Source organism: Hemitrygon akajei, chromosome 28, assembly GCF_048418815.1.
Source record: "Hemitrygon akajei chromosome 28, sHemAka1.3, whole genome shotgun sequence".
Taxonomy (NCBI): domain Eukaryota; kingdom Metazoa; phylum Chordata; class Chondrichthyes; order Myliobatiformes; family Dasyatidae; genus Hemitrygon; species Hemitrygon akajei.
In genome coordinates this window covers 8699344-8721836 of record NC_133151.1, presented here as the reverse complement: position 1 = coordinate 8721836, position 22493 = coordinate 8699344, and the positions used below count along the sequence as shown (strand labels likewise).

At 50.1% G+C, this 22493-nt stretch overlaps 1 protein-coding gene across 1 annotated transcript in view; it reads left to right on the top strand.

The window, feature by feature from the left end:
* LOC140717661 (pecanex-like protein 3) overlaps positions 1 to 22493 on the top strand; it is a 125049-nt gene that overhangs the window by 36341 nt on the left and 66215 nt on the right. The window contains 7 exon segments of the mRNA XM_073031295.1: positions 2824 to 2959; positions 8151 to 8311; positions 10203 to 10356; positions 12268 to 12300; positions 14578 to 14749; positions 20533 to 20643; positions 21858 to 21949. Coding sequence (XP_072887396.1) covers positions 2824 to 2959; positions 8151 to 8311; positions 10203 to 10356; positions 12268 to 12300; positions 14578 to 14749; positions 20533 to 20643; positions 21858 to 21949 — 859 coding nt within the window.

The following is a 22493-nucleotide window of genomic DNA, read 5'->3' as shown; positions in this document are numbered from 1 at the left end:
TAGCCAGAGAGTAGTGAATCTGTGGAATGCTCTGCCACAGACTGCGGTGGGGGCCAAGTCCTGGAGCATATTTAAGGTGGAAGTTGATCACTTCCTGATGGGTTGGGGCATCAAAGGATATGGCGAGAGGGCAGGGTTTAGGGGGATCTGGGATCAGCTATGATGAGATGGGTAAGCATACTCGATGGACTGAATAGCCTGATTCTGCTCCCATGTCTTATGGTCTTAGGAACAGAATTAGGCCATTCAGTCCATTGGGTCCGATTTCCCCATTTCATCATGGCTGATCCATTTCCCTCTCAACCCATTCTCCGGATTTCTCCCCGTAACCTTTGATGCCCTGATTAATCAAGAACCTGTGAATCCCCACCATAAAAATACCCAGTGACTTGGGTGGCACAGCAAAGAATTCCACAGAACCATCGCCCTCTGTCTAACAGTAATTTTTCCTCCTCTCTGTTCTAAATGGACATCTTTCAATTCTGGGGCTCTGCCTCTGGGCCTAGACTCACTCCATTATAGGAAACATCTTCTCCATATCCACCTTTCAATGTTCGAGTGTTTCAATTAGATTAATCCTTCCCCTCCCTCCCCACCACCATTTCTCTAAACTCCAGCGAGCACAGATCCATAGCCGCCAAGTGTCCTGTAATGTTAACCCTTTTATTTCTGGGATCGGTCTCCTCTGAACTCTCCAATGCGAACACATCCCTCCTTGGATAAGGGGCCAAAACTGCTCGCCTACTCCAAATGCAGCCAGACCAGTGCCCTATAACACCTTAGCAATAATCGTCGTTGTTTTTGTATTCTAGTCCTCTTGAGATGAATACTATCATTGCATTTGCCTTCCTTGCCACTAGTTAATCTTTAGGAAATGCGCACAAGAGCTCCCAAGTCCCTCAGTACCTCTTGAGTTTTGAATTTTCTCCCCATTTAGAAAATACTCCACGCCTTTATTCCTTCTATCAAAGTGCATGACCATGCAAGATCATACGCTATATTCCATCTGCCACTTCTTTGCTCGTTCCCCCAATCTACGTCCTTCTGCAGTCACCCTGTTTCCTCAGCACTTCTCCTTGGAGCGACGGAGGATGAGAGGTGACCTGATGGAGGTGTGTAAGATGATGAGAGGCATTGATCGTGTGGATAGTCAGAGGCTTTTCCCCAGGGCTGAAATGGCTAGCCCGAGAGGACACGGTTTTATGGTGCTTGGATGTCGGCACAGAGGAGATGTCAGGGTTAAGTTTTTTACGCAGAGAGTGGTGAGTGTGTGGAACGGGCTGCCGGCGACGGTGGTGGAGGCAGATACGATAGGGTCTTTTAAGAGACTCCTGGACAGGTACATGGAGCTTAGAAAAATAGAGGGCTATGGGTAACCCTAGGTAATTTCTAAAGCAAGTACATGTTCGGCACAGCATTGCGGGCCGAAGGGCCTGTAGTGTGCTGTAGTTTTTCTATCTTTCTACTACCTGCCTTCCACCTGTCTTCGTATCAGCTGCAAACTTGGCCACTAAACATTCAATTCCTTCAACCTTATCGTTGACATACAACATAAAAAGAAATGGTCCCAACACTGATCCCTGTGGAACACCCCTAGTCATCGAAAGCCAAGCAGAAAAGGCTCCCTTATTCCCACTCTTTGCCACCTGCCAATCAGCCTCTGCTTTATCCATGCAGGTACCTTTCCCATAATACCATGGGATTTACCAAGCAGCTCATGTGTGTCACCTTGTCAAAGGCCTTCTGAAAATCCAAATAGACAACATCCACTGACTCTCCTTTGTCTATCCTGCCTGTTATTTCCTCAAAGAATCCCAGCAGGTTTGTCAGGCAAGATTTCCCCTTTAGAAAGACTTTGGCCTGTTTTGTCATGTGCCTCCAAGTACCTCAAATCCTCACCCTGAATAATAGACTCCAACAGCTTTCCAACCTCTGAAGTCAGGCTAACTATCCTATAATTTTCTTTCTTCTTCCTCTCTCCCTTCTTAAAGAGCGGGGTAACACTCGCAATTTTCCAGTCCTCGGGAACCATTCCAGAATCTGGTATCGTTGCTGATGTCCACAATCTCTTTCAGTCCATCTGGTCCAAGTGACTTATCCACCTTCAGACTTTTCAACTTCCCAAGCACCATCTCCTTACTAATAGCAACCACGCTCACTTCTACCCCCCACATTCTCCTCTTCTTTCTGTCATTCTGCTAATGTCGAGAGTGAAGACTGATGCAAAATACTTACTCGGTCTGCCTGCCATTTCTTTGTCCCCTTTCCCCTCTTCCACCCCAGTCTGCAGTTGGAGTGGTTTCTCCAGTGCACCCTCCAGAGGTGTCCCACAGTTCAGGAACCGCTCCCCCACAGTGCTCGCGCGCTGCACCTTCCTGTTCGAGCCAGCGCATTATTGATGCTTGGGCGTTCCCAGAAGTTCGCCAACGCTGTTGCATTCTAGGTTGGGTGCGACAGTTACACAGCAAGATCCACATATCTGGGGGCGATCGTTTGGCTCAGGAACCTTGGGGAGCCCCATTGCCCATCTTCGAGCAACCACGGGGATCTTGAAACATGTCCCGAATCAGGTGTTCTGTTGATACAAAAATGGAGGGTTACGTAGGAGGGAAGGGAAGGGGCAGGCGCACCATTGTGACCTGTACTGTGCTGTGATGTTCTACGTTCTATAGAGAGTCCAGGGGTCGTCTGAAGACAGCGGCTCTGATGGTCCAGTACTCCCTCTGTGTTACACACAGCACAGCAGGGCCCGAGTGCTTCTGACACTTTGACCGATTCTAGTTTTGTTGACTGTACTCTTTCTCCCTTTTGTCGGAAATCCAGGGACCACCATTCCCACTCTTCCAGTTTCACCTCGGCCGACGCGCCCGATGGGATGCCAGCGCTGCCCCTCCTCCAGCCCCGGCCGGTCGTACTGCAGGGAATGCAGGTCCGCAGGGTCCCAATGGAAATTCCTGAGGTAACAGCACCAAGCCGTGTCTTCTGTTTGCTTTTACCCCCTCCCCTTCCCCACCCTTCACTCGCTCAGGCCCCTGCGTTCCTTGACCTTGTCGACGAGTCCACTGTCGTCGGGAGCCAAGCATGAAGCTTCACTCGCCTCAACTCTGAACTGACTGAACTACCTTCAAATCTCACTTTCAAGGGCTCTACAACCCATATGAAGATGGCTCTAGGAGCTCATTGAAACCTATCAAATGTTGTAAGGCCTTGATGGAGTGGATGTTTCCTTTGGCGGGAGAGTCTAAGACCAGAGGACACAACCTCAGAAAAGAGGGGTGTCCTTTTTGACCAGAGATGAAGAGGAATTTCTTTAGCCAGAGAGTGGTCAGTCTGTGGAATTCGTTCCACCGGCAGCTGTGGAGGCCAAGTTTTTATGTATATTTAAGGCAGAGGTTGACAGATTCTTGATTGGTCAGGGCATAAAGGGATACGGGGAGAAGGCAGGAGATTGGGGGCTGAGAGGGAAAATGATGGAATGGCAGAGCAGACTGGATGGGCCAAATGGCCTAATTCTTCTCCTATATCTTATGGTGTTATGGAAATACGAATACAGTAGGCTTTTAAACACAAGATCAAGTCAAGTCACTTTTATTGTCATTTCGACCATAGCTGCTGGTACAGTACATAGTAAAAATGAGACAACGTTTTTCAGGACCATGGTGTTACGTGACGCAGTACAAAAACTAGACTGAACTACAGAAAAAATGACACAGAGAAAACTACACTAGACTACAGACCTACCCAGGACTGCATAAAGTGCACAAAAACAGTGCAGGCATTACAATAAATAATAAACAGGACGTGCTGGAAACCTGGGGCTTCTCTTTTGTGGAAGTGCGTAGTCATATTGAGAGATGGCACCAAAGCAGGCCCCCTTCCCTATGAAACCAGTGCTGACCATCAGCCACGCTTTTACACCAGGGGTTCCCAGCCTGGGGTCCACAGCCACCCTGCTTAATGATATCGGTCCATGGGATTTTTAAAAAAAAAAGGTTGGGAATCCTTGCTTTATGCTGAGCCAAGAGATTCTCCGGATGGATCACCAAAAGCTGGAGGAACTCAGCAGGTCAGGCACCATCTGAGAGGAAGGAATAGTTGACGCTTCAGGCCGAGGCCTATCGTCACGATTTTGCCTGACCTGCTGAGCTTCTCCAGTGTGTTTTTTTTTTTTGGTGAGTATTATAATAGAATTCTACAGACAGACTGACAAACACCAGTGGCAAAGGGGGTAGCGTCTGCTTAGGCCCCCAGATCAGGGTAACGTGAAGCCGTGGGAGCAGGTGGTGGACGGTCGTACGAGCAGCTGGTGCAGATCACGAGTCCTGGTTACGCGACCACTGAGGCCAGGCCCAGAAGAGTGTCGATAATGTCTGGGGTCACCCGCTGTGTAAAGACGCTGCCCAGAAGAAGGCAATGGCAGACCACTTCTGTAGAAACGTCTGCCAAGAACGGTCACGGTCACAGTTAAGACAGTGATCACCCGCGTCGTACGCCACGGCACAAAATGACGATGCTGATCGTAAAGCGTGCTTTAAAAGTGAGGGTGCAGGTCGTAGAATCAGTTCACAGCACTGATCGAAGTTGTCCGCTCTGGCTCAGGAGCCTGATGGTTGTACGGTTGAGCAGATGGACCATTTCCAAGTGATGTTGGCTGAGGATGAGTGTCGGCATCAGGAGAATTGGCCTCTCCAAGAGGGCAGATTAAGGTGATTAATACCTGGGGTATAAGTACCATGGACCGGCTGGTGGTGTAGTGGCACCAGCACTGGACTTCAAGGCAGAAGGTCCTGGGTTCAAACCCAGCCAGGTCCCAACCTGGGCAGCGGTAGTATCTGTGTGGAAGAAAGATATGACCATATCTTGCCATGGGAACCCTATGAACCTTCTGGTCCATGAGGTCACGAAGAGTCAGACTCGACTTAACAACTGAACAACAGCGCAGGTACCATGGTGGCCCCTCTGCGGATGCCACACTATCCCTCCGCCGTGGCACTCTCCCCTCCACTGCCACCCGTCCGTCTCTGACACCAGCCCGGCAAGTTGGATCGAGTCCCGGGGCGGAAGGTGAGCGCCGATGCAGAACGCAGACAGGTGAACTGATGTATTTCTCCCAGCCCTTGTAGATCCTAGTGTTGTTCAGTTCCCTCCACTGTCTCTGCAGTCTCCCTGTGACTGTGCGTTTCCTCATTCCAAAGATCTGAGATAGAGTTGGCGTGCTGTGTTGGCACGAAACACGGCGGCACTTGTGGGCTGCCCTCAGCACACCCTTGGACCGTGTGGGTCGTTGACACGAGCGATGCATCTCACTGCATATTTCGACACACATGAGACAAATAAAGCTCATCTCTATCTTTTCCTTCATCCCGTCCTCCGTACGCCGTGACGTTGGGCACACCATGTAGATCGTGACATGGGACAGGACCCGGCCCTTCCTGTTGTACTCACACGTATGGCATGTAACGTGACTCAGGTCAGGGGCCAATGATAGAAAGATGCAGCAGGCAAGCAGGCCCTTCAGCCCATTTACTTGGATCCTAGATAATTCCCACTTTACTCTTCCGATATTCCCGTCAACTCCCTCCGCGTTCTACCTCTCACCCACACACTGGGAGCAGTTCACGGTGGCCAACTGACCCAGCATCTTTCGGATGCTGGAAAAACCGGTGCAGCCAGAAGACCTCGCGTGGTTGTATAAAACCAATAACGGGCTACTCGGCCCATCGAGTCTGCTCCACCATTTGGTAATGGCCGATTTTATTATCCCTCTCAACCCCTTTCCTTCCCTGTGCCTTTAACCCCCGTACTAATCAAGGAACTGCCTGCTTTCGCTTTGAGTGTACCCAATGAGGGTGTATGTTCAAAGACCTCACCCGGAGTTGAGGACTAAATCCTGGTCTCTGGTGGATTAAGGGAGCATCTCTCTGCCAGTTGCTAAATCGAGCGCAGTGACTGTTACACGAGATGAGGCCAGCGATCCCTTCTGGGCCGTGCTCCAGCTTTCAGTGCCTCCTGTACTTTTCTAACTCCATCTGGTTGACCTCCTGATGCCACCCCACCAGCGAGATCCTGTCACCCTGAGCTTTGCCTGTGTCCCAGTGACCTACAGCCTTGGTAGTTTTGGGGATGTGGGGGCGTTTCATCTGCCCTCTGGGTGAAGAACTGCCCCCACCCCTCTGAATGATGGGAGGGAAAAGTTTGTTGGGTCAGCTGGGTGGTTAATTTTACAGTGACAACACATGCGACCTGGGGCTGTTAAAATCTGGAGCAGCAAGCAGTCTGCTGGAGGGACTCAAGTGGGTCGGGCAGCGTCTGTGGAGGAAAGTGTGCAGTTGATGTTTCGGGTGAAGACCCTTCACCTGGACTAGAAGATAGAAAGGAGATGGGCAGTACGAAGAGGTGAGGGGGAGGAGTGGGACAAGAGTCGGCAGATGGAGGAGGGGAGAAAGGGGATAATGAGAGAGGCTGGGAGGTGATGAGTAGATCCAGGTGAGGAGGGGTGATGGGCAGACGGCGGAGGGGAGAGTGGGGATAGTGACAGAGGCTGGGAGGTGATGGGTAGAGGTGATAGAGGACTGCGAGTGGTAGGAACTGATAAGGTGGACCATGAAACCAAAATAAAGGAGCTGGTGAGGGCAGACAGACAACACGTCGACTTGTCCATTCTACACCTGGGAGGAGTCAGTGTATCACATTTAAACGCTGCAGCCCCTTTTTTGAATATCTGAAGGGGCTGCTCCTCGGGTGCAGGTAGAACTTCAGCCTCCATGCAAGAGGGCACGTGGCTTGGGGCTTTGCCGCTGGGTCTGGCCAGGGTGGCCATTTGTGCCCACTGGCATTGGAGAGGGAGCATGGCGGTCACTATGGATACAGTGGGGTGTTTCCGGAAATGATCCCCCCTCCCCCCAACGACAAATTGACTTTAATAGAGAGTGGTAATCATATTTTAATTTGAATTAGTTTGCTGCCTTGTAAGAAGTACTTGGTTTTGTATTTTATGTATTTTTCTGTGCAGAATTTGTTGTAGTTTTGCTGGAAAAATAAAGGGCAGATGGGGACAGTGAGGAAAGGGGGCCCAATGAGAGGAGAGTGTGGGTGAATGGAAGAGGGGAAACGAGCAGGGTGCTGGGGTAGGGTGTAAGAAGAGCTGAGTGGATCGGGTGGGGGGAAGAGAGAAGAGGACAGAGGGGGAGATGTTAAGATAATTTTCCCTTTACTCCCAACTATCCCAGCGGTGGAATTGGGTGCTCTTTTCCCCACTCTTATCGGTTTCTCTGTTCACCTAAATCACCTTGATTACATCAGCCTTTTGTACTCGGTTCTCTGCCAATCTCAGAGCCAGCCCCTGCTCCTCGCAAAATAGCCCTTTCAGCCCTGCTTTGATCCCGTCACTACTGGGCGGGAACAGTTCGAGGTGATTTGCCAGATCGCTCTTTCTCTCTGTTCTCAGACAGCTGAAGGCAAAGTCCGATTCAGGTTTGACATCACTGACGACTGTCGTGAAGCATGTTGATTTGCAGCAGCAGTAGAGCGTGATACGTAAAAGATACTATAAATTACAGTAAGATGCACTCAGACACCACTCTATTAGTGGAGGTGCATAATAAAATGGCCACTGAGTGCTGTAGCCCAGCCACTTCAAGGTTTGGTGTGTTGCGCATTTCGAGATGCTCTTCTGCACGTCACTGTTGTAACATGTTTGTTTGAGTTACTGCCGCCTTCCTGTCAGTTTGAACCAATCTCCTCTGACCCCTCTCATTAACAAGGCGTTTTCACCCACTGAACTGCCCCTGGCTAGGTGTTTTTATTACAATTCTCTGTAAACTCGCGAGATTGTTGTACATGCAAAAAAAAATTCCAAGGGTAACAGCAGTTTCTGAGATACTCAAACCACCCTGTCTGACACCAACAATCATTCCGCGGTCAAAGTCACTTAGATCCCTATTCTGATGTTTGGTTTGAACAACGGCTGAACCTCCTGACCGTGTCAGCATGCTTTTATGCTTTGAGTTGCTGCCACGTGACTGGCTGATTAGATATTTAACAAGCAGTTACACCTGCTGGGTGACTCATGTTCACGGTCTGTTCAGAAGCCTAATGGCAAATCAAGGCCTCAATCAGATAACAGCTGCTTTTCTTTTTAACGTTCCCAGTTGGATTTCCTGGACCAGGAATCGCTGCACGAGTCGCAGGAGAACACGCTGATGATCGAGGAGAAGACCAGGAACAAGCAGTATTACAAGTTCTGGCTGCTGCCCTGGAAGTGGACGCGGATTCGTTACGATCGATTGGCTTTGCTGGCCTTGCTGGACAGGTTAGACGGGTTGGGTCCCAGTAGCACCCCGCAACGTTCCCCCACACCCTCCCCCCAAACCACCTCCACTGCCGTGCCCCGCAGAATCAGAATTAGGTTTATGATCACTCCCGGGGTCAGACACGGAGTGAAGCTCCCTCCACACCATCCTGTTGCACGCTCCTGGGGTCAGACACGGAGTGAAGCTCCCTCTGCACCGTCCCATCACACACTCCCAGGGTCAGACACAGAGTGAAGCTCCCTCCACACCGTCCCATCACACACTCCCGGGGTCAGACACAGAGTGAAACTCCCTCCACACCGTCCCATCACACACTCCCGGGGTCAGACACAGAGTGAAGCTCCCTCCGCACCGTCCCATCACACACTCCCGGGGTCAGACACAGAGTGTAATTGATACATTTATTTTATTTCCCCCCCTTTTTTTGCTTTCTGTATTATCATTGTATTGCTGCCGCAAAGTTAACAAATTTCACGACACATGCTGGTGATGTTAAACCTGATTTTGAGCAGTCAAAGGCCAGGAATTCCCCAGAATTTGGTGAAGATAATACCCTTTCCCAGGCAAATGTTGTGAATACTTTTGAAATGGTGCCTGTGTCTACCTGGTTAAATCCTCGTGCCAACAGAGCTCAGTCTTGTGTTAGGAGTCCGATGTACCAGCGACGTTGTCCCAGGAGAGGATTGATTTGATTGCCCTGCCGGCAGGTGTTTTAGGGGCAACTTTGGTGGCGTCTTTCCAGTGCTCTGAGGTGTCTGCTGTCGATCGTTATTGGCTCAAATGTGTAGAGAAGGGCTGGGTTGCTGCTATCCAACTGACCATGAGTCAGTATGGATTATCTGGGCTGAAGGGCCTCTTTCTGTGCTGTGCAACTCTGACTCTATTAGCTGTCCTCTGATGCTGCCTGACCTGTTTCCAGCATTGTTCCATTGTTTTTGTTGGAGTTACCTTTAGGCCTAGACTGGGCGAAAATGGGGGAATTTCCTTCCCTGAAGAACATCTGAGACCGTTTGGTCTCAGAACTTGATCAACATGGCTGGCACAACCACTTTCTTAATTCCAGGTCTATTTTAAGCTCCCCGGCTGCTTTCCCAATGCTTCAACCCTCTTTGCTCCCTGTCTGTATCGTTTCTCATCCACTCTCCTCCCCCTGACCCTCTGCCCACACGTAACACACACAAAACGCTGGCGGAACTCAGCAGGTCAGGCAGCAGCTATGGAGAGGAATAAACAGTCGACGTTTCAGACCGAGACCCTCCACCGAGGCATGAAGCTGACAGTTTGTTTCTCTCCATAGATGCTGCCTGACCTGCTGAGTTCCTCCAGCGTTTTGTTCAAAGTTGAAAGTATATTTATTATTGAAGTATGTATACATTATACAACCCTGAGACTCGTCTCCTTAACAGGCAGCCACGAAACAAGGAAGCTCAAAGCAACCCATTGAAAAAAAAAGACATTTAAACACCCAATGTGCAGAAAGAAAAGTAAAAAAATCACGCAAACTATAAATCATGCAAGTGAATGGTGTTGTGAACTGAAGTTCACAGACCCTTAGTTCAACACAGAGTGGAGCAGTGATCTGAACCAGCCCATCCCTCGCCTCGAGCCCCGACATCCTGACCTTTTCGATCTGGCCCAGTGCCTAAATTGTGCAAACATTGGGTTCAGTTGCTTCGATACCCTCCGAGGCCTGGTCCCCACCACCTCGATTTGGCCTTACCCCTTCCTTTCCGATTCGGCCCGGCGATTAACCCGTCCAAACATCGGGTGCGGTTGCTTCAGTACCTTCCGTATCTCACTCCTGATTTCCAGCATCCGCGGACTCTCTTGCGTGTCTGACCCCCCGGTGCGGCGTGCTCATTCACTCTCCTCGTCTTGTGTTCCTCGCAGAAACCGGCAGGCCTTTGAGAACGTGGTGGCTGTCGGCCTGGCGGCGCTGGTCGCTTTCCTGGGCTTCATGCTGCTGCTCGAAGGCTTCTTCCGGGACATCTGGGTGTTCCAGTTCTGCCTCGTCATCGCCAGCTGCCAGTACTCGCTGCTCAAGGTAACGCCTGCGCCCGACGTTCGCTCCGGAGCGGGCTTCCGACCCTCCTTGCCCCCGCCCAAGACGTGCGATGCCCCCCTTTGTAACTTGGCAATCTCCGTTTAGAATTTATTTCCAGTTTAATTGTCATTCAACCACACACGTACACAGCTGAATGAAACCTCATTCTTCCGAGGCCAGAGTGCAACCATACAGTCTCTCACAGCACGCATTAGGATCATGAGATATAGGAGCAGAATTGGGCTGTTTCGTTACGGCTGATCCATTTTCCTCTCAGCCCCAATCCCCTGCCTTCTCTCCGCAACCCTTCATGCACTGGCCGTTCAAGAACCTATCAACCTCTGCCTTAAATGTACCCAGTGACTTGGCCCCCACAGCTGCCTGTGGCAACAAATTCCACAGATTCACCACTCTCTGGCTAAAGAAATTCCTCGTCATCTCCGTTCTAAATGGACGCCCCTCTGTTCTGAGGCTGTGCCCTCTGGTCCTAGACTCCCCCACCATAGGAAGCATCCTCTCCAAATCTACACTGTCGTGCCCTTTCTATATTCGATGGGTTTCAATAGACAATAGGTGCAGGAGTAGGCCATTCGGCCCTCTGAGCCAGCACCGCCATTCACTGTGATCATGGCTGATCATCCACAATCAGTACTCCGTTCCTGCCTTCTCCCCATATCCCTTGACTCCACTATCTTTAAGAGCTCTATCTAACTCTTTCTTGAAAGCATCCAGAGAATTGGCCTCCACTGCCTTCTGAGGCAGAGCATTCCACAGATCCACCACTCTCTGGGTGAAAAAGTTTTGCCTCAGCTCCGTTCGAAATGGCTCACCCCTTATTCTTAAACTGTGGCCTCTGGTTCTGGACTCCCCCAACATCGGGACCATGTTTCCTGCCTCTAGCGTGTCCAATCCCTTAATAATCTTACATGTTTCAGTGAGATCCACCCCTCTCACTCTTCTGAATTCCAGTTAGGTCAGACCTGAGGCCATTAATTAATCGACACGTGGTAACCCTTTCAGTCCCGGAATCATTCTCGTGAACCTCCTCTGAATCCTCTCCAATGTCAGCACGTAAGATAAGGGGCCCAAAACTGCTCACCAAAGCCTCAACATTACATCCCTTGCTTTTATATTCTAGTCCTCGCGACGTGAATGCTAACGTCGCATTTTCCCTCCTCACCACAGAGGCAACTTCAGTGACTCCTCCACGAGGACTCCCAGATCCTTTGCACCTTCGGGTTTTTGAAGTTTCTTTCCATATAGAAAATATAGTCTTGCTTTTATTTCTTCTAACAAAGTGCGTAACCATACACTTCCCGAGTCGGTGTTCCACTTCCCATTTCTTTTCCCATTCTCCTCATCTGTAACACACAATGCTGGATGAACTCAGCAGGCACGCAGCTTCTATGGAAAAGAGTAAAAGTCGATGTTTCTGTACTGTTTTCCTAGCTGCGCCCGGCCTGCTGAGTTCCTCCAGCATTTTGTATCTGTCGCTCGGATTTCCAGCGTCTGCAGATTTTTTTCCTCCTTGTTTTCACTGCTCTATCTTCCTGCCTACTTCCTCGTTGTGGAGTGATGCACGAGCTTTGGGAAACCTACACCTGCCCTTCTGAATCCTGCATCCCGCTCGGAGTACTGGGCCGTTCATTGTAACTCTCCCTTGATGCTTCATTCTAATTCTGTCGTACGTCTGACTGATGATAACCGTGGAGCATTTTGGATCCCGCAGGCAATGTGTACTTTATTTCTGCCGGTCCTTTTGCATATGCCCTGATCTAGATTTCGCTCTCTTATACATAGAATAAATTAATTGCACCCCCTCCTAATGGCCATCACACAGGAGAGGAAGGTGATGGATTATCGGCCGTTGGGAGCCGCTTGTACTGATGGTGCTGCGTATTTATTTTGCAGAGCGTTCAACCTGATGCCGCGTCCCCTATGCACGTGAGTACTCGCCGACGCACGATATAATGCGTCCCGTCCGCACGGCCTTCCGCAACCTTGCCATCGATGAAGTGACTCCCTTCTGTGCAAGGACTGCGCTGCGCAGAGCGAGGTTGTGCGATCGCTCGTGGGATACTGACTAGGCGCCAGTGGAGGGAGTTAATATTGGTTCTGGCGCCTGTGCGTCACTGGGGAAGGAGCACGCGGTATCCACGGGTACACTGGGGGGGTCTTTTTGGGACTGGTGACCACCACAGGGGGCTCAAGTGTTCTGGATAGCGATGACTGTGTCGGGTCTCTTGTTAATTTTTTTTTTGATCCTCAGCATTCTTTGTGGAGCCAGGAACGACGAACGGTCCCAATTCTAGCGATCGTTTATTTTAGAGGACAAACAAATTAAAGAGCTAAGAAACGATGCTAAGAGGTTAATGAATGGCAAAGAATACTATAAAATGGCACCACTGAAAAATCCATCACTCTTATAGATAAGATGAGGAAATTCCTTAGATAAAAATAGTTAATGGGCTACATATTTAAAACAATTGCATCATGTGCTAATAATTAACCAATGAAAAATGAGAAAGGTGATAAACCGTTAGTTTAGCTGCTGTAGGCTTTCTGCCAGTGGATGTGAAAAATACACGAGTTTGTTTTAAAAAGTACAAATCTTATATAAAATGTTAAAACTAAAACATGGTTTCCAACAACTCTGATACGGAATGCAAAGAGTGTGAATTGGAGAATACTGTAGTATTTTAATAAGATAATGCTGAATAAGCCTCCTGTGACAGAAGAGAAGAGTAGTATATTTTGCCTGGGGCCTACACCTCCACGTTTTTAGTGGTCAGGGGATCCAAAGGATTGTTGCTTTTGTGTTCCAAAAGTTCTTCGGAAGTCGAGCACGAGGCATAAAGCTCGTTGCTTATTGTTGTTTTATTGAGTATGACAAGGACAGAAGCCAAGCTGGAAAGAGGTACTGAGGGAACGAAGGAAGTCCAGGTGGTCTCGTACTCAGACTGGAGATGAGCAAAATTTCCAGTGGTGACAAATGACCCGTAAAATAACCAGACGCAAGCAGCGTGACACCCGAGACAGAAGCTTCTGGAAAAAAAATAGAAGCGACTGTCTTGTAATTACTGGGAAAATTCACTGATCGGTTGCATTACGTTGGTGGTTTTATTAAAATGCAAGCATACACCATGAGACATGGGAGCAGAATTAGGCCATAGAGTCTCCTCTGCCATTCCATCATGGCTGATTTATTAGCCCTCTTAAACCTATTCTCCTGCCTTCTCCCCATAACCTTTGACGCCATTACCAGTCAAGAACTTGTCAACCTGTGTTCAAAGTATGCGAAAAGACTAAGCCTCCACAGCTGCCTGTGGCAACGAATTCCACAGATTCAACACTCTCTGGCTAAAGAAATTCCTCCTCATCTCTGTTCTAAAGGGACGTCCTGCTATTCTGAGGCAGTGCCCTCTGGTCCTAGACTCCCCCAACACAGGAGACACCACGTCCTTTCAATATTCAGTAGGTTTCAATGAGACCACTTCTTCATTTTTCTAAACTCCAGCGAGTACAGGACCAGGGTCATCAAAAGCTCCTCACACACGAACCCTCTCATGGCTGGGATCATTTTCGTGACCTTCTCCAATGCCAGTGCATCCTTTCTCGTATAAGGGGCCCAAATTGCTCACAACACTCCAGGTGTAGGCATGATAAAGCCTTGGCAATGCATCCTTGCTCTGGTCCTCTCAGAATGAATGCTAACAATGGATTTGCCTTCTGTACCTCATCATCAATCTGCAAGTTAACCTTTAGGGAATCCTGCACGAGTCCCTCTCCACCTCTGATTTCAAATTTGCTTCCCGGTCACAAAATAGTCCACAATTTTATTCCTTCTGCCACAATGTATGACCATATTCTTCCCTACACTGCATCCCACCTGTCCAAGCCCTACGTAGGAAAGTTAAACTACACAAAAAGTAATACTGCAACTCAATCCAATCCAATACCGTTCGCCTCCGAGGGACCTGGCACCTGAGTCAGTGCCTCACTCACTCATTGCGATACGGAAGAACGTCCCCAGAGTGGAGTGAGCCCTCAGGGTCTTGGGGTCCTTGTGGTCACCAGTCCCTCTGTTCCTGGGTTGATCTGGCTGGGGGGCGGTGAGGGTGCGAGGACGGGTGGGCTGGGGTGACGAGGCAGGGTTTGTCCGGGCCGTCTCGTGAGCCGGGATGATCATGTGACGCATCTGTCCTCCACCCCCCTCCCCAGGGACACAACTGGATCATCGCGTACAGCCGCCCGGTCTACTTCTGCCTGTGCTGCATGCTGATCTGGCTCTTTGACTTTGCCAGCCAGAGCAACCACCTCCAACCCATCAGCCTCTACGGGATCACTCTCTTCTCAGCCCAGTCCTTCGCTTGCGCCAGAGACGTGGTGGTCGGTGAGTTCGCGCCTCGGGGCGGGCAATGTTGTAGTCAGAACTTTACCGTGTCCGCACAGCCCTCCGCTGTGTGCCAGTGTTTTCCCTCACACCCCTCTCTATCTCCCTCTTCACTGTACCTCCTCCCCCAAATTCCTTTCTCTCTTGTACCCGTCTAGGGTGACACGGCGGTTAGCATAACACTTTTCAGCGCCAGTGCTATGGGTTCAATTACCGTCGCTGTCTGTAAGGAGTTTGTGCGTTCTCTCAGCGACTGTGTGGGTTTCCTCTGGGTTTTCTGGTTTCCTCCCACAGTCCAAAGACACACAGGTCAGGGTTAGTAGGTCGCTGCTGGAATTGCAAAGACACCTGCAGCCTGCCCCCAGCACAGTCTTCGGACTGCGTCGGTCACTGACGCAAATAACACATTTCACTGCATCACACGAAATGCTGGAGGAACTCAGCAGGTCAGGCAGCATCTATGGAGGGGAATAAGCAGTTGATGTCTTGCAAGGAGACCCTGCTAGTCCTCATGAAGGGTCTCGGCCAGAAATATCAACTGTTTATCCCTCTCCATAGACGCTGCCTGACCTGCTGGGTTCCTACAGCTGTGTGTGTGTGTGTGTGTGTGTGTCTGTCTGTCTGTCTGTCTCTGGATTTCCAGCATCTGCAGAATCTTTTGTGTTTATGTTTTGACGTATCTGACCTCAACTTATCTTAACTCTTTAACTCATCTGCTCCAGTGGGAATCACTACCACTTCTCACTTTTGGGGCATGGGTACCAGCAAAGGCAGCTAGTTTTGCAGACTCCCCACACCATTTCTACCTCTGCCCCACGCAACTGCCCCCACAGATCAGTGACGACGCAAGTGACTGTGACGTGCTGTTACCTGAACCCCTGCACAGAAGGCCAGAGAAACTGACTGAGTGGAGGAAAACGAACAGTTGACATTATGGATCGAGACTCTTTGTCAGTTCTGGGAGTCGGGAATGTTGTCTGGCCGTTTCCCGCCTGACCCGCTGAATTTTTCCAGCTCCCTTGTACGTTTCCAGACAGTATAAGGTCCGGTTACTTAGTACATCTACAGGGCACAATGTTGTGCTGACTTTTTAATCTACTCGAAGATCAGTCAACACGTACAACACGCTGGAGAAACTCAGCGGGCCGGGCAGCAGCCGTGGAAACGAGCGGTCAACGTTTCGGGCCGAGACCCTTCGTCAGGACTCGAGATCAATCAACCTTTCCCTCCTACTTAGCCCTCCATTTCACTATAGTGCACATGCCTATCTAAAAGTTTCCTAAATGCCCCTGATGTATCTGCTTTGACCACCAACCTTGGCAGGGCATTTCATGCTTCCACTGCACTGTGTGTGGGGGGGGGGGGGGGGGGGGCACTCACCTTTGACATCCCCACCCCCAATGCTTTCCTTCATTTACTTTGATATTAAATTGAACCACTGAACCATAATTTTAGAGGATGTATTTAGTTTACATCCTGAAGTTCTTGCTCTTCACAGACATCCTCAAAACGGTGGGGGTGGGGTGGGGTGGAACCCCAAAGAATGAACGACTGAAACGTCAGAACCCTGAAACCTCCCCCCCCTCGCATGAGCCGCAGCGAAAGCATCAACCCTCTTTCTCCCCCCCCACCTTCCACCCACTACGCAAACAATTGCAAAACCCCAAAGGAACCATGATCTAGAGTCTTATCAAAACAAACTACAATCCTTTGGTATCTCAGACAGGCCCTCTTTCACTAGTGAGGGAGAGAGGGGTCACTCCTGCCGCTAGCTCTCGCCGTCCACCTGCTCTATGTGGTCTGGCCGTCCGCTTGACCTGTGCCTCCGATCGTCTTATACGTCTCTATCCAGTCACCTCTCATCACCCTTCGCTCCGAAGAGCTCCAAAGTCTTAGCTCGCTCAACCTGAGACTTGCATTCTTCCTGCTGGCCGATTTATCCCTCCATTTAGCACCTACACTCTGCCCGCCTGAAAAAGTGGGATCTTCCGGTAGCCACCCATTCAATTCTACTTCCCATTCCCATTCCAACATGTCTACTATCGCGATGAGGCCACACTCAGGTTGAAGGAGCCTGATATTCCTTCTATTCCTTTTATTCCTTCTCCAGCCCTTCGATTCTTCACCAATCAACTTCCCAGCTTTTCACTTGGCTCCCTCCCCCTCTCCCGGTTTCACCTATCACTTACCACCTTGTACTCCTTGCTCTCCCTCCCCTCAACCTTCTTCTCTTCCTCTCCAGTCCTGATGACGAGTCTTCGCCCGAAATGGTGACTGTTTACTCTTTTCCATCGATGCTGCCTGACCTGCTGAGTTCCTCCAGCATTTTGCATGTGTTGCCTTAAAAACAAACACTCATCAGGCCAAGGCAGTGTCTAGTAAATTGGTTTATTATTGTAATGTGTACTGAGGTGGAGTGAAAAAGTCCTAATATGGACATGACTAATTTGTTTTATCGTTGTCATATAACCCTGACAACCTTGCATTCAATGTCAGTAAGACCAAAGAACTGGTTGTGGACTTCAGAGAGGGTAAGACGAGGGAACACAGACCAGTCTTCATAGAGGGATCTGAAGTGGAGAGAGTGAGCAATTTCAAGTTTCTGGGTGTCAACATCTCTGAGGATCTAACCTGGTCCCAACATATCGATGCAGCTATAAAGAAGGCAGGAATGCAGTTACATTTCAACAGGAGTTTGACATTTGGCTTGTCACCTAAAACACAAAAAAACTTGTATAAATGTACTGTGGAGAGCATTCTGACTGGCTGCGTCACCGTCTGGTATGGGGAGGAGGGGGGGCCACTGCACAGGATCGAAATAAGCTACAGAAAGTCGTAAAATTAGTCAGCTCCATCTTGGGTAGTGTCCAAGTCATCACCAAGGAGCAGTGCCTCAGAAAGGCAGCGTCCATCATTAAGGACCCCCACCACCCAGGACATGCCCTCTTCTCATTGCTACCCTCAGGAAGGAGGTACAGGAGCCTGAGGGCACACACTCAGCAATTCAGGAACAGATTCTTCCCCTCTGCCATCCGATTTCTGAATGGACGTTGAACCCATGAATACTATTTTGCTACTTTTTTGTATTATATCTGTCTTTGCACAATTTTTTAATTTAACAATTTAATAGATAGACTTCCTGTAATTCACTTATTTATATTTTCTTTCTATATTATCATGTATTGCATTGTACTGCTGCTGCTAAGTTAACAAATTTCACCACACTTGCCGGTGATACTACATTTGACTTTGTACTGGGGTACGATGGGAAAACTTGATTTTGCATTCTACCCATTCCAGATGCTTTCATCATATCAGTGCATTAAGCTAGCACGAGTTATTTTCAAAGTCTGTATATTCTAGCCTGAGATTCGTTTTCTTGCAGGCAAAAAAATAAAGGGGAAGGCAGAATGAAGTGTTATAGAGAAAGTGTAGTGCAGGCTCACAATAAAGTGGAAGGGAGATTGTGAGGTCAAGGATCCATCTTATCATTCAGTAGTCTTATAAATACCTGTGGCTCAAGAGCAGAGTTGACGTTTTAGGTTGAAGAACTTGGACCTGAGATGTTGAGAGTCATAGAAACGTGCAGCACAAAAGCAGGCCCTTTGTCCCATCTGGTCCATGTCAAAACCATTTAAACTGCCTAGTCCCATCGACCTGCGCCGGCCAATGTCCATGTACCTATCCAAACTTCTTTTCAACGTTGAAACCGAGCTTGCGTGTACCACTTGTGCTGGCAGCTCGTTCCACGCTCTCACCACCCTCTGAGTGGAGAAGCTGCCCCTCGTGTTCCCCTGAAACTTTTCACCCTTCACCCCTTAACCTATGACCTCTGGATCATCCTGACGAAGGGTCTCGGCCCGAAACGTCTACAGTGCTTCTCCCTATAGATGCTGCCTGGACTGCTGCGTTCCACCAGCATTTTGTGTGTGTTGTTTTAAATGTTGGGACCACTCTCCTGAATCCTCCTGGTCAGCAGGGGGCGGTATTGAACCTGTTTTAGATGTTGGAACCACTCTCATGAATCCTCCTGGTCAGCAGGGGGCAGTATTGAACCTGTTTTAAATGTTGGGACCACTCTCCTGAATCCTCCTGGTCAGCAGGGGGCGGTATTGAACCTGTTTTAGATGTTGGGACCACTCCTGAATCCTCCTGGTCAGCAGGGGGCGGTATTGAACCTGTTTTAGATGTTGGGACCACTCTCCTGAATCCTCCTGGTCAGCAGGGGGCGGTAGTGAACCTGTTTTAGATGTTGGGACCACTCTCCTGAATCCTCATGGTCAGCAGGGGGCGGTATTGAACCTGTTTTAGATGTTGGGACCACTCTCCTGAATCCTCCTGGACAGCAGGGGGCGGTATTGAACCTGTTTTAGATGTTGGGACCACTCTCCTGAATCCTCCTGGTCAGCAGGGGGCGGTAGTGAACCTGTTTTAGATGTTGGGACCACTCTCCTGAATCCTCCTGGTCAGCAGGGGGCGGTAGTGAACCTGTTTTAGATGTTGGGACCACTCTCCTGAATCCTCCTGGTCAGCAGGGGGCAGTATTGAACCTGTTTTAGATGTTGGGACCACTCTCCTGAATCCTCCTGGTCAGCAGGGGGTAGTATTGAACCTGTTTTAGATGTTGGGACCACTCTCCTGAATCCTCCTGGTCAGCAGGGGGTAGTATTGAACCTGTTTTAGATGTTGGGACCACTCTCCTGAATCCTCCTGGTCAGCAGGGGGCGGTATTGAACCTGTTTTAGATGTTGGGACCACTCTCCTGAATCCTCCTGGTCAGCAGGGGGCGGTATTGAACCTGTTTTAGATGTTGGGACCACTCTCCTGAATCCTCCTGGTCAGCAGGGGGCGGTATTGAACCTGTTTTAGATGTTGGGACCACTCTCCTGAATCCTCCTGGTCAGCAGGGGGCGGTATTGAACCTGTTTTAGATGTTGGGACCACTCTCCTGAATCCTCCTGGTCAGCAGGGGGCGGTATTGAACCTGTTTTAGATGTTGGGACCACTCTCCTGAATCCTCCTGGTCAGCAGGGGGTAGTATTGAACCTGTTTTAGATGTTGGGACCACTCTCCTGAATCCTCCTGGTCAGCAGGGGGTGGTATTGAACCTGTTTTAGATGTTGGGACCACTCTCCTGAATCCTCCTGGTCAGCAGGGGGTGGTATTGAACCTGTTTTAGATGTTGGGACCACTCTCCTGAATCCTCCTGGTCAGCAGGGGGCGGTATTGAACCTGTTTTAGATGTTGGGACCACTCTCCTGAATCCTCCTGGTCAGCAGGGGGCGGTATTGAACCTGTTTTAGATGTTGGGACCACTCTCCTGAATCCTCCTGGACAGCAGGGGGCGGTATTGAACCTGTTTTAAATGTTGGGACCACTCTCCTGAATCCTCCTGGTCAGCAGGGGGCGGTATTGAACCTGTTTTAGATGTTGGGACCACTCTCCTGAATCCTCCTGGACAGCAGGGGGCGGTATTGAACCTGTTTTAGATGTTGGGACCACTCTCCTGAATCCTCCTGGTCAGCAGGGGGCGGTATTGAACCTGTTTTGAGTCCTGACGAAGGGTCTCGGCCCGAAACATCGACAGTACTTCTCCCTATAGATGCTGCCTGGCCTGCTGTGTTCCACCACCATTTTGTGTATGTTGTTTGAGCTCTGGATTGTGTTTCTTTCCCCAGATACTCGCGGGTTTCTTTTTGCTTTGCTTTCCGGGTGTGGGTTTTCTGCAGTAGTTTTAACTGTGTGTCTGCTGGTGGTTAAGACCTGTGTCGTTTCTCTTGCAGTCTTCACGCTGTGCTTCCCAGTCATTTTCCTCGTCGGCCTCATGCCTCAAGCCAACACTTTCTTCATGTACTTGCTGGAGCAGCTGGACATGCACGCCTTTGGGGGCACCGGTAGGTCGAGACGCTCGCCGGTCGGAGTCACGCTCGCCGGTTGGAGTCACACGCGCCCGGGTGATTTAATGTCCTTTGACGTTGGTTCCGCCCCCCCCCCCCCCCCCCCCCCGCCTGACACAAAACCTCCGCAAGGAACAGGCGTCACTGGGAAGGGGAAGCATTGTACGATAAGTTAGTCCGCTCCACTGGGGGGCCCACTTGACCCCTAAGACGACAAGACATAGGGGTGGAATTCTGAAATTCAGCCCATTGAGTCTGCTCCACTGTTCTATCGTTTGACCATCTAGCATCGAGCAGAGTTGGGCTATTTGGCACATCGAGACAGTGCCGCCATTCCATCGTGGCTGATTTATTATCTCGCTCAACCCCGTTCTCCTCTCTTCTTCCCGTAACCTTTGGTGCCCTGATTAATCAAGAACCTCTCACCGTCCGCCTCAAATGTGCCCAGTGACCGGGCTGCACAGCCGTCTGTGGCGATGAATTCCACAGATTCGCCTCCCTCCCCGTCTCCGTTCCAAATGGACGTCCCTCTGCTCCGAGGCTTCATGGTCCCATCATGGCTGATTCATTATCCCTCTCCTGTCTTCTTCCTGTAACCTTTGATGCCCTGACTAATCAAGAACCCATCAGCCTCCGCTTTAAATATACCCAGTGACTTGGCCTCCACAGCCGTCTGTGGCAATGATTCCCGCAGATTCACCGCCCTCTGGCTAAAGGAATTCCTCCCCGTCTTGGTTTAAAAGGGCCGTCCCTCTATTCTGAGGCTGTGTCCTCTGGTCCTAGACTCGCCCGCTGTAGGAAACATCTTCTCCATATCAACTCTATCTCGGCCTTTCAGCAAACGATAAGTTTCAATGAGATGATCTCCGCCCCTATTCTTCTAAACTGCAGCCAGTACGGGCCGGGGCCCTCAGGCGCTCCTCTCACACATTAACCTGTTCATTCCCGCAAACCTTCTGCACCACCCACCACTGTAGCAGCTCCACTCCATCTGCTAACTGCCACGTCGGCTCTGATACCCGTTGTGACTCTGGGGGCCCTGCCCACCTGAAGGGAGCCGCTCCATTCTTGGAATTGTTCCCCGTAGCAAGAGATGTCCGTTCCCCTAGTGAGACGGGCATCCACTCTGCCTGGCAGGTCGGACGCAGAGGCCGGTGGGTTTGAAAGCTGTTTACCGCGGCAGTGCTGACTGTGCCCCATCCTCTTCGCAGCCACAACCAGCCCCGTGTCAGCCCTCTACAGCTTTGTGCGCAGTGTTATGGTGGCTGCTCTTCTCTACGGATTCTGTTTTGGTGCTGTGAAGGTAGGGAAGGGGGGGATGGGGTTTGGGGGGGGGAAGAGGCTGAAGGAGTGACTGAGAAGATGATGGTGGAGGGAAGGAGAGTGAATGGATGTGCTGTGTTGAGAGGGAACGTGGAGTGGAATTTGTTGGATTGCTGTCTTTGGCACTGATTGGGGCAGCTGAACTGGCGGAGAGGCCACCTTTCATCATTGTGATTTCTCTTCCCCCCCCCTCTCTGCATTCTGTCTATCCTCCCTCTCTGTCATCATCTTTTCTCTACACTTTCCCTCTTATCTCCCTTGTCTCCTCTCCCTTTTCCTTTCCCATCTCTCTCCCTCTTGTCCCCCCGTTCCCTTTCCCTTTTCCTATCCCATCTCTGTCATCCCCATTCCCTCTCTTTTCCTTCCCCGTCTCTCTCCCTCTTGTCCCCCGTTCCCTTTCCCTTTTCCTATCCCATCTCTCTCCCTCTTGTCCCCCGTTCCCTTTCCCTTTTCCTTCCCCATCTCTCTCCCTCTTGTCCCCGTTCCCTTTCCCTTTTCCTTCCCCTCTCTCCCTCTTGTCCCCC